General features: G+C 41.4%; 1 protein-coding gene across 2 annotated transcripts in view; it reads right to left on the bottom strand.

Annotated features, from left to right (window-relative positions):
* Positions 1-15575, bottom strand: part of CNNM2 (cyclin and CBS domain divalent metal cation transport mediator 2) — a 132655-nt gene that overhangs the window by 22017 nt on the left and 95063 nt on the right. Inside the window, exons 2-6 of one of the 2 annotated variants that reach the window (XM_077258666.1) lie at positions 9831-9974; positions 7834-7971; positions 5519-5688; positions 3432-3525; positions 377-439 (exon numbers count right to left, since the gene is read on the bottom strand). In XM_077258666.1, the coding sequence (XP_077114781.1) occupies positions 377-439; positions 3432-3525; positions 5519-5688; positions 7834-7971; positions 9831-9974 (609 nt within the window). The remainder of the gene's footprint in view (positions 1-376; positions 440-3431; positions 3526-5518; positions 5689-7833; positions 7972-9830; positions 9975-15575) is intronic. The other variant, XM_077258667.1, reaches the window with a different exon arrangement.

Below are 15575 nucleotides of genomic sequence, written 5' to 3'. Positions count from 1 at the left end.
AATGCCTTGTTGGTCTACAAAGCAGAGATTTCACATATTGCGCTCCAAAAGCAACAAATGTGAATATCTCTGCAAAGGAGTGGCACAATGAAAAATGGAAAAGAGCGACAGAATCAGGGGAGCTCAGGGGGTTTGTCAAGATATTTAACTCAGTTTTTTGGAGCAAGCGACAGGTCCTTAAGCAAGGTGATCACACGTTGTTGGGTCCCAATAAACATTCCATTACCAGCTCCTATACCTTAGAAAACGATGAAATACCATTTCAGAAGAGCCGTCATTTTTGGAAAAAAGGGAAGGGGATGGAAAGTCCACGGAAAATGTGCAAGCAAAGAGTGTACAGACCAAGAATAAGTGAAGAGAAGCATGCATGATTTACCTGGAGAACCAGCTAAGGATTCTGTTCTGCTGACAACAAAGGTACGAGACAGGGACAAGGGAACTGTAATCAAGGAAAGAAGAGATAAGGAACCATAAGGAGGGAACAAGAGGGGAAACTGTCTACACCAGGACCTCAAGTGAAAAGCAACCTTCACAAGGAAGCCAAAGTACAGAGGCAATGAGGAAGGTCTGTGTTACAGGAGCCCGATCTGCCACTATACACAAGGGGTCATCGTCTTGTGAGTGATGGTGCAACTGGTGTAGAAGGCTCCACACAGGAGGAGGAAAATTGCCAAATTACCAAACATGCAATCATTTATCCGACGTCACATTTACGGTCTCATCATCACTATTACTACATTTGTTTAGCTTGAACAATATGCCAGTTTTGTGCAGATATAGCAATGAGCGAACGTGCTGGGATAAGGTATTATCTGAGCATGCTCAGGTGCTAACAGTGACTTCAGTGTGCTCGAATAATATGTTCGAGTCCCCGCGGCTGCATGTCTCATGGCTGTTCGACAGACCCAACACATGCAGGGATTGCCTGTTTGTTGAACCCATTAATTAATTTGGAAATTATATATATATATATATATATATATATATATATATATATATATATATTTTTTTTTTTTTTTTAAATTAAATGACAATAACGGAACAGTCTGATAAGTCAACATTTTCCTAAACTTGTATTATAATATGTACAAATACACAAATCATGAAGATAGGAAAGTGCTGCTTCTAATAAGTGAGATATAGTTAGACACACACAAAAGAGAAGGGACATCGGTCCATATCCAGGACTAGCGGGTGATGGTACCTCACTAGGCCAGAGGGAAAAGGCTGAGCTCAGAGAATCCGATTCATTTAGGGTCCACATATTTTGTTATCCTTCTGTAGAATGTCTATCTTTTAGAGAAGACCTGTTAGCACCGCTGACTTTCCTGTTGTAGGAAGTCCACATGTAATAACTATATGGATCTTTTCTTACATACATTGTCTTGTGCAATTTCTCTTATTCCTGCTGGAAAGACAATTAAACTGACAACGGGGCATCAGGATTCCCTCGCCAAGGAGGTGGGGTCATGCACATTCAGCAATAGATAAAAGGAATGAGACCATCATGTTGGGAGTAGGGAAATATATAGGCCATGCAATGCTTCCTGGGAAATAAAATATGCAAATAACCTTTTTACAGAGGAAGAGAACAGGAGCGTTCGTGCCATTTATTGGATATAGAAATCCTATAATGCACGTCAACCCTTTAAAGGGAACCGGTCACTTGATGCCCAAACTACAGGAGCATGAATAAGGGCAATCGCGCACAATTGCAGCAAGGTATATATTTCACAAAAACACATCAGCTAGAAGTGATTGGCTGCTCTCTCCCATCACGAAAGACCTGTCAGGCACCGGGAGCCACTGACTAGGTCTTTAACTATATTTTCCCTGATAAGCCCACCTGTTTTAAGAAAAAATATATATCTTGCTGCAATTGTGCAGCCCGGCTCTGATTCATGTTGCCAGTCATTTGGGCAGCGTGAATCTAATCACAGGTTACCTTTAAAGTGTGTAACCACATGACTTATAATATAAAGCCAAACCACGGCCTATTTGGATACAGCTGTTTCGGGGTTTTTGCCCCTCATCAGTGCACTATGAGTAGCACTGGCTGTCTGAACATGCTGGGAGCTGTAGATTTTCAACAGCTGCTTGAGAGCCATAGATTGGCGATCAACTGATTCCTTATCTATAAATGGAAGATGTTTTTACTTCTTGTAAAACCCACTTAGTTATAGTCTAATAGATTGCTTATTTTTTCTGGTGGGCTTTCAAAGGGGCATAATAAAGTCCGAAAATAACTTCAGAAGGCTCGTGTAGCACAGTACCGTAGATCTTACATAGGCAATATATATATTTTTTTTTTTTTCACACGCACACAAACACTTGCTTTATACAAGGCAGTCTCCATTCACAAAAGCCTCTAACAATAAAAAGAGAAGTTAAAAAATAAATACCCGTCTAATCAACTAGACTACTGAGTACTTTGTTAGCCATTCATTTGCTTGCCCTCCTTCTCAAGCTTTTGTAATCAAGATCATCATGGCAGGCAGTATTATTAGACCGTTTGATGTTATGAATTCACTTTTCGGCTTTGTTGCTTTTTATGACTGTAATGAATGTGTATGCAATGTTCACCACAAGATGGCGCTACGTCCCTCTCCAAAAGAGCCCTACAACTTTACCTCTAGGCACAGAAAATAACACGGTAATTATCGCATTGTTCACGGTAAACGAGGTGTGCATGATCTGCCTGAAATGATGTTTACCGTAACTTGCTTTTTATGCCTTAAGAATTTCATGGTTTCAAGAAGAAGTACCATACGTCCCCAGGCTTTTCCACTACTTCGGTAAAGAAAAGGACTTTCTGAGAAGTTCTGCGCTGTACATACCTTATTTTCAAGCTTCAGGAAACTTACTTAATATATAGATATTTTTTTAACTTTTTTATTAGTTCCCCTGTGAAACCCAAATCTGTGAAGGCTTTTACAATGCATTGTAATACTACATTCACTCACACACCTGAAAAGCTGGGCTTCATGGGTGTCCAAGCATGGCAGACATTAAGTCCTTCATCAGGTTCCCGGCCGATGGACGCCAGAAAGAACATCTTCCCTCAACTTCCAACCTCTACAATGCCGCTGTTACATTTAAGGGGTTAACCAACTACAGCTAGGGTCGATCAAAAGACTCCGTGCCGGCTGTATGATATACCTGGTACCCGTGGTGCACAGAGCGGATTCACCTCCTGAGCACTTATTCCATCACTTATTAAGAAAGCATAGGTACATTTCAGAATAAAATGACGTTTTAGCACACCGCTTTCTTGCAGAGTAATCACCGCCTGGATTTTGCAGAGAACTTGACGCGCTTTGCAGCAGGATAACAGAGTGATGCATTCAGCACTTCCCCAATAAGTACAATTCATCTGGAAATGGCAGAAAATCGAACACTTATATAGTATTAACAGCAGTGATTGAAGATACCTGGGGATGCAGTGAGAGACATCACTCCGTAGTAAGAAAAGGCACCGGCTTCAAATTTCATCCCTTCCTTCCCGGCTTCCACTTCCACTTTCCCCTGTAGATAAACATTTGTTATACTTCTTATGACACTCCATATTGATTCGCACAACATCATGGAGACACTGACATAGAGGGGTTATCCAGCTACCACCACCCACAGGATAGGTGATAGATAGAATGGCTGTGGTCCGACAGCTCCCATGTCAGTAAGTGGAGAGATAGTCACACTGGTGTACTAACCCTGGGGGATACGGGACCTCGGTCCCCAAGATCAGTGGGGAGGTCACAGCTGTTAGACCCCGACTGTGCATTTATAAATGTGGATGGCGCAACAAACACTTTCATCTGATCTATTTTGCTTATTGTAAGTGTATTGATCCAACCTTATAAATTAGCTCCATTACAGTAGTGGTGGTCTGGGCATATGATATTAATGTGATCAATGTGTAGCAGCCACAGCCAGGTCCAACAGATCAGTTCCTAAGCAGAATTACATTGCCGGCAGACCCCGCTACGTAATGAATGGAGTTGTCCTGTCCCATTCCATCAGAGACTGGAGCAGGTAACAGCGAATATGTGGGAGTGTCACATGTCGGACCCCCACAATGTAAATTCGATGACCAATCCTAAGTATCAATATCATAAGCCCATGGGTCATGCCTGACACCCCGCTGCCGGATGCTACAGGACAGTTCATAATAAAACAAAGAACAGGAACAGTTCTGTAGCACTCAGCAGCAGGTAGTACACCCCGTCACTCACGACCTATGACATATAGGTACGTCATAGGTCATGTGTTCCCGCAGACCGCGGCACTGAGCCAGCATCTTTTCCAGCACATGACAACTGTGACCGGCGTTCATAGCAGGTGATGATCTTTGCGGACTAAGGCTGAAGTTCTGCTACATGTAGCACAAGCAATCAGAAGCTCACAGCTTCAAGTTTCCCTAGGGGACTATTAAAACCAGTAAAAAGTTGAATGAAAAGGTTTTTAAAATAGTAAAATTTATAATAAAATAAAAAAAATACACATTTGGCATCACTGCGATTTATCGAAATACAAAAAAAAATGAATTCGATCGGTAAACAGCGTAACAAGAAAAAAAGAATCAAAACTCCAGAATTACGTTTTTTGGGGGGGTTTTTGTTGTTGTTGCTGCAACAATGAAATAAAATGCAACAACAGGTGATAAAAAAATCAAACCTATCCCAAAATGGTATCAATAAAAAAAATGTCAGCTCAGCACGCAAAAAATAAGCCCTCATTCAGCCCCAGATCCTGAAAAATCGAGACACTATGGATCTCAGAAAATTGCCCTTTTCTTATATTTATTATTTATTTTTTTTAACTTTGGATTTTTTTTTCACGGCATAAATAAAGGAGAACCTACACATTTTTTTTTATATCTGAACTAGTAATGTCCTGTAGAATCTTAATAATCAGTCAGTTTTACCATATAGTGAACATGTTTTAAAAAAAAAAACAAGAAAAAAAAAACTGTTGTTAAATTGCACTTTCTTTTTGCAATTTCCTCACACTTAGATTTTTTTCCCTGTTTTCCAGTACACTATATGGTAAAATCAGTGGTGTCTATCAAAAGTACGACTCATCCCGCAATAAACAAGCCCTCACATGGCCATATTGATGCAAAAAAAAATAAAGTTATGGCTCTGGGAAGAAGGGGAGCGAAAAAACTAAAATGCAAAAACAGAAAATCCCAAGCTGGTGAAGGAGGTAAAGGAAATGGAGTTTGCAACTCTGATCAAAGCGTTCAGACCCGGCAGCCATTGGATCAGAATACAATCTTTATATTGCTACAGTGGTGCTGCCAGGTGTCAGACCCCCATTAATGTGACGATATGGACAGGTAACCACTATGTCGTCCTCCCTGGACAATAACACAAACCATCCCGGGGAGCCTCCAGCTACTTGACCGACCAATGGATTTTTAGGCTTCGTTCAAGGTTAATAAATCACAGAATGGCTAGAAGGTGCGGAGCTTCTGCAATACTTTACATAACGTGAGGATCGTAGCAACAAGTCTGACCTGTAAAACCAGCACGAAGTAATCCACCGGCTTATTCCGCTGGTAGAGGTAGTATTCAGGAGACCTCTTGTTCCGGTCATCGAACTTTAGCTCCTGGATGACATTGGGATGTTTGAGCAGCCTCAGAAGGATCTTCTCTGACATCTGAGAGGGGCTAAAAGCGTCCACTTCTACAGGGGAAACAATGCATGATTAATTACTGCACACCGGAGAACAGACCGAGGACATCTACAGTCACAGGGACCGGCTGATCACCGCCAAATTGCCTAATAAGGACCCATCAGCTTTCCCGACCGGTCTGTCTTATTAAACGACCACAGAAAACAAGAATTTTGGAGCACCTAGTTTATATTTATTATTTTAAACCGTTCTTCACTTACCCCTCCTGGCAATTTATTAATAAAAAGTTTGGGGTTAATGTCACCCCTGCCCATAAAGTGTAGTCCCACACTGTCCGCAGTGATTGCGTAGTGTCAGTGTGCCTGGATGTTTTCCAGGGAAATGGTAACCCCCAATTGGCAATATAGCAAGGCATTTCCAGGAGGAATAACAGGGGAAAAACACAGCACAAGATTCTAGAACTACAAGCATCAGAAGTGCCAAGAGGAAAGCAAAAATGTACAAAAACAGGTAGATCATACACACCGGCCTGTGAGGAATGCCATAAAGGGGCACCTGCTACTCATTAGGGGTCCCAGTGTGACCCGTGCCGGCTGCAGCCAAGGAGCGGCCGCTCGTCAGTATTGTCAGTTCTGACAAAATAGTAGAGGATGCAGCCAAACAATGGCCGCCCATCGGCTGCAACCTGCACATGACAAGTCACTCTCCGGGACCAACATTGCTGGGACAGCACCGCTGTGGGAGGAGAGTTTGCATTGCTTTTTATGTTTTTATTACGGTCCTGAATTGGTTGACCAGTAGTGGACAACCCCTTTAAGATTATAACCCAGACAACTCCTTTAAATTAATTTGTCACGCTGTACGCGCACTTTGATCTGTGGACAGCATGATATAGAGAAGGAAAAGCTGAGCAGAAACCCAGTAAAACTTGCAATTTGGTAATTGAAATCCTTGATGTTTATATGTATAGGAGTCCAGTGGGCGGTGCCATTAGTGACTGACATCTAGTTCTGCATGTGAAGGCATACAGAGGTCACCAATCACTGAGTAGGGCCACCCACTGGACTCATACATACAAACACCATGGATTTAAATTATTAAAATATGTGTCAAGTGGGTGGTCCTACTAGTGATTGATATCCATCTGGAAAACTACCAATCACAGAGTAGGGCCACCCACATGACTCCTATACATACTAACACAATGCATTTAATAAAATATACAAGAGTCCAGTGGGCGGTCCTACTAGTTATTGATAGTCTTCCCTGTATGACTGGGCATATAGAGATGGGTATTAATCACTAGTAAGATCACCCACTGTAATCATTATATTTAAATCCATGGTGTTTGTATGTATAGGAGTCATGTGGGCGGCCCTACTCAGTGATTGATATCCGTATGCACAGAGAAAACTACCAATCACTGAGTAAGGCCGCCCACATAACTCCTATACATACAAACACCATGGATTTAAATAAAATATGAGTCCAGTGGGCGGTCCTACTTACAACGGATATTTGTATGCGCAGAGAAAACTACCAATCGTTAGTAGGAACACCCACTGGACTGATACATACAAACACCATGGATTTAAATGACTAAAATATTAAAGAGTCCAGTGGGCGGTCCTACTAGCGATGGATATCCATCTCTATGTGCAGGGAAAAGCACCAAGTCACTGAGTAGGGCCACCCACATGACTCCTATACAAACACCATTGATTCAAATAAATAAAATAGGAGTCCAGTGGGCGGTCTTACTAGCGATTTACATCCATCTCTGTATGCGCATGTTCCTGATACTTTTCCCATAAAACATTTATCGGTCTGAGCAGCTCGGTAACGTCCTGCCCGCAGATCGGAGGCCAGCCTCCACAGGACAGGTTACTTTTAAAGGTATATGATGCAAACTTCCCAGTCACCAATGGTCAACACATGCTAAACAATGTGAAAGATGCCAAAAATGTCCTCGACACGAATGCCATTCATTGTTCTCATCACCCCCTGCTCTTTTTTTTTTTTTTTTTCTTCCTCCCTATTATGGAAAAGTGTGACCCTGCGGCCGGCCCTGCCTCGGGCAGAGAGAGCAGAGCTGTGCGTGCAGAGGTGAGGGTGGGCACGGCTCCAGCCTCGCTGCAATCGGGGGGCCACCGTGGAGCTGCTTCGTGGTCTCACGCTGCGATAAGCCCACTCGCCTGTTGCTAGGAAACGGTGCATAGCCAGGAGAAGCTGAGGGGAGATTTTAACCTTCATCTCGTTGTCCGTTTGCTTAAAGGCCGAGAAATCTTGTTTTCTCTCTCGATGTGTGATTTTCTTTTTTGTTCTGTTGTCGGCTATTACAATAAAAAACAAAAAAAAACACAAGATGTGTTATCCAGGAGCTGCAGCGACTCATTATACATGATCATAAATGGACAGAAGACAAACCACATAAAACACGACGTGCTGTGTAATGTAGGTATAAGCACGTGACATATCGGGCACGGATCCAGGGTAAGGCACCATTAAGGCCGTGTTCACATTACGTCATCCATCATACATTACTAGGGGCAGAGGTCCCAGGACATGAGCAGAACACACGGTGAAAAGAAAAATGGATACACCAGATGTTAAAGGGATCCAGTCAGCACAGAATGACTGCTCAAACTAAGCCTTTGGCTGGGCTGAGCCATTCACTGCCACCACCATGCTACCTGGTTTCTGTCACTGACCATTTTAGGTTTACAAGATCCAAAAGAGGTCGAAGATGGTGGACAAATAAGTAAGGGAAAAGGTGCACTGTGCTGCTCGGCCACACCAAGGGTTCGAATAGTCATTTTGGGCAGACAGATTTCCTCTGACCCATCCACACCCTTAAAAACCATCATTGCAGCAAGCAAACTCCTCCACTAAACCCAAGACCCTTACATACCCTATAAGCCCTCCAAATCATTGACCACCAAGAAAGCAGACAAACCTTCCCACTACTCTAGACCACTAGGGAAGCGAACATTGACTTCATTTCTTTGAACCAAGTAGGAAACAGACGCTGAACCCCTCCGTAATCTTACACCACTCTATTACCCTCAGACTACAAGTAAAGCAAGAAATAACCCGATAGTAAATTCCCCTAAAAATATAGAAAGGCAATCAACTCCACTAGACCACCAGGGAAGTCTAAAGCCAAGCCATGGTTTCCTTTATTACGGCCATGCTAACCTGAATACATCATACAGTCTGGTGTGTCATAGTGTAATACAAACTGCATACATGATTAAACGGCTTTTCAAAATAAATACACCAGTCTCATTAGGTCAAATCTATCTGTCAGAATGGCTATCTAATCTTGATACGATATTAAAATAAGCATGTTAGGAGTCCCAGATATAGAATGAGAACTCATGAGTCCTGGTGTATTTAAAGGGGTTGTCCTCTACTAGGAGAAAGCCCTCTCATACTCCACGCTTGGCCCAGATAAATTAATAAAGCCTTTCCCCTCCCGCGATGTCGGAACTCGCTCTTGTGCGGCGTTGTGACACGTGGCGCCCAATCAGAGCTGGTGTCACTGTCCCCGCCTACCAGATGGATTGACAGGCTGCAGCTGATCACTCATTTCCTCTTCAATTTGTCCAAAGGCGGGGACAGTGACGCCAGCACTGATTGGGTGCCAGGGTCACATGTCATACAGCCGCACACGGGAGCCTGGGGAGAGCGAGTATCGATGCCGGCATGGGAGGTGAGTATAGGCTTTATTATTTTATTAAAAATCACTACTGGATCACAGAGCACAGCGGAGAGAGCAGGAGCAGGGGAAGGGGAGTATATTAATACACTAGCACTACATTACATGTACATATACACACAGTTAATGAACACAAAACTTTATGGGAATGCTTCTTTAATCGCCTCCCAATCCAGTCTGACCGACAGCTGCAGCTTGTACGGAGTAGTGTGAGATGTCCGCAGCAGCAGGGAGGAGGGACGCTGAAGAGTGGTCAATCAGGCTCGGTAGGGAGAGATTAAATGTAACATTTCTAAAAGCATTATACAGCCATTCTAATGTGGATAGTCAAAGTACGTACACCAGCCTCATCAGGTCTAAAAATCTATTTAATAATGTGTGCAGTCATTATTATGATATCTGGTGACAGATCAGCTTAAAAAAAACAAACAAACACATAGCCAATGTGCTAAACACATTGTTTAAACTCACTGTATAAATCCGTTTCATCTAGGATTTCAGATTTGATAATTTCTTCTATAACATCTTCCAAGGTAACAATTCCAAGGACTTCATAAAATGGGTCCCCTTCTCCTTCATTGTTCACCCGCTGTACTATGGCCAGGTGGGATTTGCCTAGAGAAATACAAATACTGATAAGGATCTCTCAGATTTTGAATTAAGAAACAAAAAAAAAATTAAGAAATAATAATAATAATAATAATAATAATAATAATTATTATTATTATTATTATAAAAAAAAAAAACACAAAACAAGAATAAAAGACAGCATTGCTTGTAAAAGCTCACACTCTAAAATGACAGCATATGGCATTACAAGGAAATGAGAAAAGTAAGTACCGTAACACAAAGGAAGTCTTAGAAAAATAAGTAAAAAAAATTCCAATTTGAGAGGCCAGAGGTTACTATGTCACTATGAGATACTGTATTCTTGGGGGTGAGTGCAGCACTGGAGAAGTCGGTGGATGGTTCAAGGGAACCGGTCACCCCCAAAATCGAAGGTGAGCTAAGCCCTCCGGCATCAGGAGCTTATCTACAGCATTCTGTAATGCTGTAGATAAGCCCCCGATGTATCCTGAAAGATGAGAAAAAAAGGTTAGATTATACTCACCCAGGGGCGGTCCCGCTGCGGTTGGGTCCGATGGGTGTCGCGGTCCGGTCCGGGGCCTCCCATCTTCATAGGAGGACGTCCTCTTCTTGTCTTCAGGTTCCGGCGTATAGATTTGCCCTGTTGAGGGCAGAGCAAAGTACTGCAGTGCGCAGGCGCCGGGCCTCTCTGACCTTTCCTGGCGCCTGCGCACTGCAGTACTGGAGCACTTGTCAGACAGTCCTGATCTTAACGAATCAGGACGCCAACATGCCTCCTCATCAAGAACAATGGCGGTATTCATGAATCGAGGTCTCCGTTCCCAGAATGAGTTTTTGACACTGCATATTTTTATTGCACAATAAACGCAGAGCCGTACAGTTTTAGAAATCTCATTCACGTACAGTGGGGCTTTTTTTTTTTTTTTTTTTTTAACGATGCATTAACTGACCTGTGGTTCATTTTTGAGAATCCAAAACACATTAATTTGTCTTGCAAATGCCACACCTAAAATTCAGTGTATTTTCCCCATAGAATTACAGTAGAGTAGAAGCAAAAAATCCCCGGGTGAAAAAAAAAACCCATCATAATCAATATTTGACCATTTCAATAAAGTTACGGTATGTCAAATCAAAATACCAAGAAGTATCAAAAACAGCTTAAATTTCAAACATTACATACCAAAAAGAGAAAAAAAATGCAGTATTAAAATACAATAAAAACGTATGAAACACTTGAAAGGGTAATGGGGAAAAAAAAATCAAGTAAAACAAATGTACCGTACTTAATAGATGCAAAAAAAAAAAATCTGCCTAATCAAAAACTCACTAAAACCTCATCATGGGAAAGAAAAAGATTGAAATCTGCAGTGGGAATCTGTAACAATAACAGGGAAAAAATGGATTTTAATTTAACATTTGTGCTAATTTTTTTTATTTTTATAGATGGGGTTTTTAAAGGTACAGTCACAGGCTTTGTTTTGCATAAAACATCAAGGATTTCACATTAATAATATGCACCAGTAATTTTACTTTATTGTTTTACATACCACGAGATTTCGGAGTATATAAAGCAGACCTGGCATTCGGGCACCTCCTCTACTTAGATCATGATTATCCAAGGTAGAGAAGACAACTTTTGAACTGGAGGACCCAATATGTTAATGCCTCATTTCTCCTCTAGAGGTGCTGCAGGAGAATATAAACACCTGCTATAAGCTTCCCTCACTGATTACAGCTGATTATTGGGGGTGGACAATCTGCGGTCGTGTTCTTGTTAGGAAATTTATCTGACAATAGGAGACGGATGTTAAATTAAAGGGGTTTTCTACTTTGAACAAAATGTCAAGTCATAATCCAGTGATAGGAAGCCTAAAGCGGCATATAGGATAGCGGTCTTACTGTTGTCAGATATTTCCTTTCCAAGTCTTATCTTTCTACGCAAGATGGACAACGGGGCTTCTACTCATCTCCAAGAAACTCAATTATCGGGTCAAGAAGAACACGGTCACCAAGTGGAAAAAAACAAGAAAAAAGAAAGTTGACGAGAAATCCTTCGCCAACCTTTCTATTACTTCTATGAAAAGTTATCACAGCCTCATAAATACTGGACACGAAGTCTAAAGACGTTCCCGCACCATGCCAAGAAAGTAAAGCCTTGCATCCCGTCTGTGAAGGCCTGCCATGTACGGCATTCAACCAAAATAGCAGGAAATTTTCCAACATGGAAGGACAACTGAAATAAACGTGTGCGCCCTGTGACAAAAATATACTGTACACGGCTAAAATAGCCCAAATGTAAAACCATTGCGGGACCAAAGATCTGTCCAGCCGAAATAAACAATGAGGGTAACGCAATAAATACAATTTTCCCATGGTCTGTCGTAAGTGGTTAAAAATTCTTGGTGAACGCTGTTTGCTGAAAGTTGGAATTCTTTAGCTATTCTCAGCTTGTGATCATTTAAAAGGAATTTTCCAAAGCAGGGTCTAATATTAGACTTAAAATGAAGTTTCCATTTCGCTCCAGTTAGATTCTCACCAAAGTAACTGCTATATAATCAGATTGTCTTGGAGCCACTCATTTATATGCAGATAGGCATGCTTTACATACCAGCCGAACACCAAAACACCAGAAATCAGAGGGGCTAGTGTTTAATCATCGAGGCAAGAAATACAACAGCAGCACAGATAGATTGAAAAAAAAAAGTTACACATTTAATATTTAGCTTTAAAAAATAAAAATTGTAAAACTTACTGTGGAAATGGCAGAGTCTCTACTATTGCTAAACTTGGTTATTTAGTTTTAGAAGAGTAATGATGTCCTGTGACTGTGGCGGACACTTACCACCGCAATCCTTAGTCCGTCATGCTAGAGCATCCCAAAATATTGGCTGACCGATCCGGGCACGTGACATCATTATCGAGGACATGCTATTACAGGTTGTAAGACATCAGGGCGTCGGTGACATTAAAGGCCCGTGACGGAAGAAACAATTGATGTTCTTTAATTAAAGGGCTTCTATGGGGGAGGGCTTACTATGTTTGAAAGACCACCTGCGTGGGTTTCCTCCCACATTCCAAAGACATACTGATAGGGAATTTAGATTGTGAGCCCCATTGGGGACAGCGATGATAATGCGTGCAACCTGTAAAGCGCTGCGGAATATGTTAGCGCTATATAAAAAAAGATTATTATTATTATTATTATTATTATAGAAAAATGTGTTTAATAATCCCAAGAATAAACTTCCTATGTGATAAAGCTGCTGCCTTTTAGTAATGGGGTTTGCATCGTCCCTTCTGAACACTATATACTCCAATTTCCACATATACTCAAAGTAGTGGTACAGAAGGAGCCGATTATTTATTGAGATGGAAACTATATTGTAAGACGCCCTCCATCAGGCCAATATACAGTATGAGGAGCAGTGATCCTACACGCACATTACCGCTTCATCCCCAGCCTAGTCCTTGTGATCGGTGGCGGTCCGAGCGGTCAGATCTCCAGTGATCAGATACTTACTGACACTCTGGATAGGTAAAATCAGTTCTGATCATGTGAAAGCCCCTTGAAGGCTTAAGACCGTATTGACGCTTTTACTTGATTAACGGTAATTCTAAGCAGGCCGGTAAATGCTTGTTCCTTGATGTAATCATTTTTAACCGCATGCCGACCTCCCCCCCAAAAAACTTTAAACATCTAGGTGGTCCGCATATAAACTCTGCAGCGATAGTTTAGAACATTACAGGAGAGTTAGCAGCTGAATGGAGTTTGTGCAGCTGTAGGGAACCTGTTCTCATAAAGAAGGCAGAGATGGTTTACTACCACCTCTGCCTTCCTGGTCCTTGTATACACAAGGATCAGAGAGACACAAAAATTATTTAAATATCCTAACGAGAAAAACATTTCTAGAGCTGTATGAAAAAACCTGAAAATGTGCCTGGCCATGAACAGACGCAAATGACCCAGGCTTAAACTGGTTAAGGAAGCTTAATTCATTGTTTGCACAGGACTGCGTGCTACCGATAGCATGAGGTCTGACACTACGGCTACACGTTGACTTGGGCAGTGGCACATCATGCGACCAGACTATGTCAAATAAGTCGCAGCCAAGGTTGCCGTGTAGCCCTGGCCTAAAGCGCACATACGGATCATATAACAATCATTGTGTGTGTACAGAACGTTCATCCCATCTAAATGGCGTGCAGCAATCGGTGGTCATTTAAAGGGATTCTGATTTTTGTTATTTAATAAGATAACCGCACAACGTGGGGCAAATAAGTAACACATCCCTGGTTGTAGGTTATTACGTGGTTTGCTGTAGTTTCAATACAATCAGTGTTTTAACAGCAGGAAATTATCACTGCCTGACTAGGTCTCATGTGCAGACTAGTCAGGCTAATCTGTGTGACCCCGCCCCCAGCACTTATTGGTAGCTTGCTGACAATGTATAGTGTAATCAGGAAGCTGCCAATCAGTGTGGGTGGGGTTATACAGAGCTCGGCATTCATAGCTCGGCTACGTCTATATCAGAAAAAAAAAAATGAGATTATATCAAAACTACACCGAGCAGCCCAGTAAGTGACACATAGCTAGAATCATGCTGCTCTCAGCTTATATACTGTAGCAAAGAACAGGAAGACTTATTCCCTTTAACAGCTGCGGTCACCATGTCTCAATGTGCTCCTTGCAAGTATCAATCCCCTTTCACTGGTCTGTAGATGCTGAATAATGAACTTTTGGTGGTTACAGTGTATGGTGCCACAGCCGACTACACATGTGCCATGGAATATTACATTCTAAGTACTATATAAGCAATTTTAGCAGCACAATTGCTCAACTCTTGTGGGTTTTAAGAAAATATAGAGAAATCAAATGTTCCCAACAGAGGAATAAGAATATATTAGTGTGTATTTCTTCCCACCCAACATCCCATGTAAAATAATGCTACAATGCAAATTGTGAGAGAATTGAAAAATCAACCTTCCCAAGGCAAGTATAACAAGCTGTGGAATTTCAGGGTGTGAATCACTGTATCATTTTATAGTATTACAAGTTATCTCCATAGACCCAAGTCATAATAAAATCCTTACAAGGCATTCAAATTGAAAACCTGCCATGTTGCAAAATCAAATTATTTCTCACAGTATTAGGTTACGAAAAAACCCTGAACAAAGGAAACCGCAGATGAAATTTCTGCGCTATTAAAGCAATGAACGAAGCATCAGATACCTGTATAATATCCTCCGTTCCAGAACGACAGTATACGACTACATACAGTGTATGTGTGTATGGTAGATGTTTAAATAAAATATTTATATATATATATATTGCCGTGGTTGATGGGCACACATGAATTGGCCAATTTATGCGCTAAGAATCTCTATTTCATCTTTAAGTTTTATGAAAAAAAAAATTTTGAAAATTTTTTTATGAAAAAATATTTTTGAGAAATGTATATTTGTCTGTGTTTTCACATGGCCGATTCATGCACATGTGCTGCTGTGATTTTTTTTTTTTTTTATCTATGTGTTGCAGTTTGCAGCTTCCACGTGTTCACATTGGGAGTGCTGATTGGTTTTTTTTTTTCCTCTATTTGTATGGATGTGGCAGCATCTACAGACTTATCT

The sequence above is a fragment of the Ranitomeya variabilis genome, chromosome 4 (genome assembly GCF_051348905.1).
Source record: "Ranitomeya variabilis isolate aRanVar5 chromosome 4, aRanVar5.hap1, whole genome shotgun sequence".
Classification (NCBI taxonomy): Eukaryota; Metazoa; Chordata; class Amphibia; order Anura; family Dendrobatidae; genus Ranitomeya; species Ranitomeya variabilis.
The sequence above is the reverse complement of the archived record's forward strand: the minus strand, read 5'-3'. Positions and strand labels throughout refer to the sequence as shown.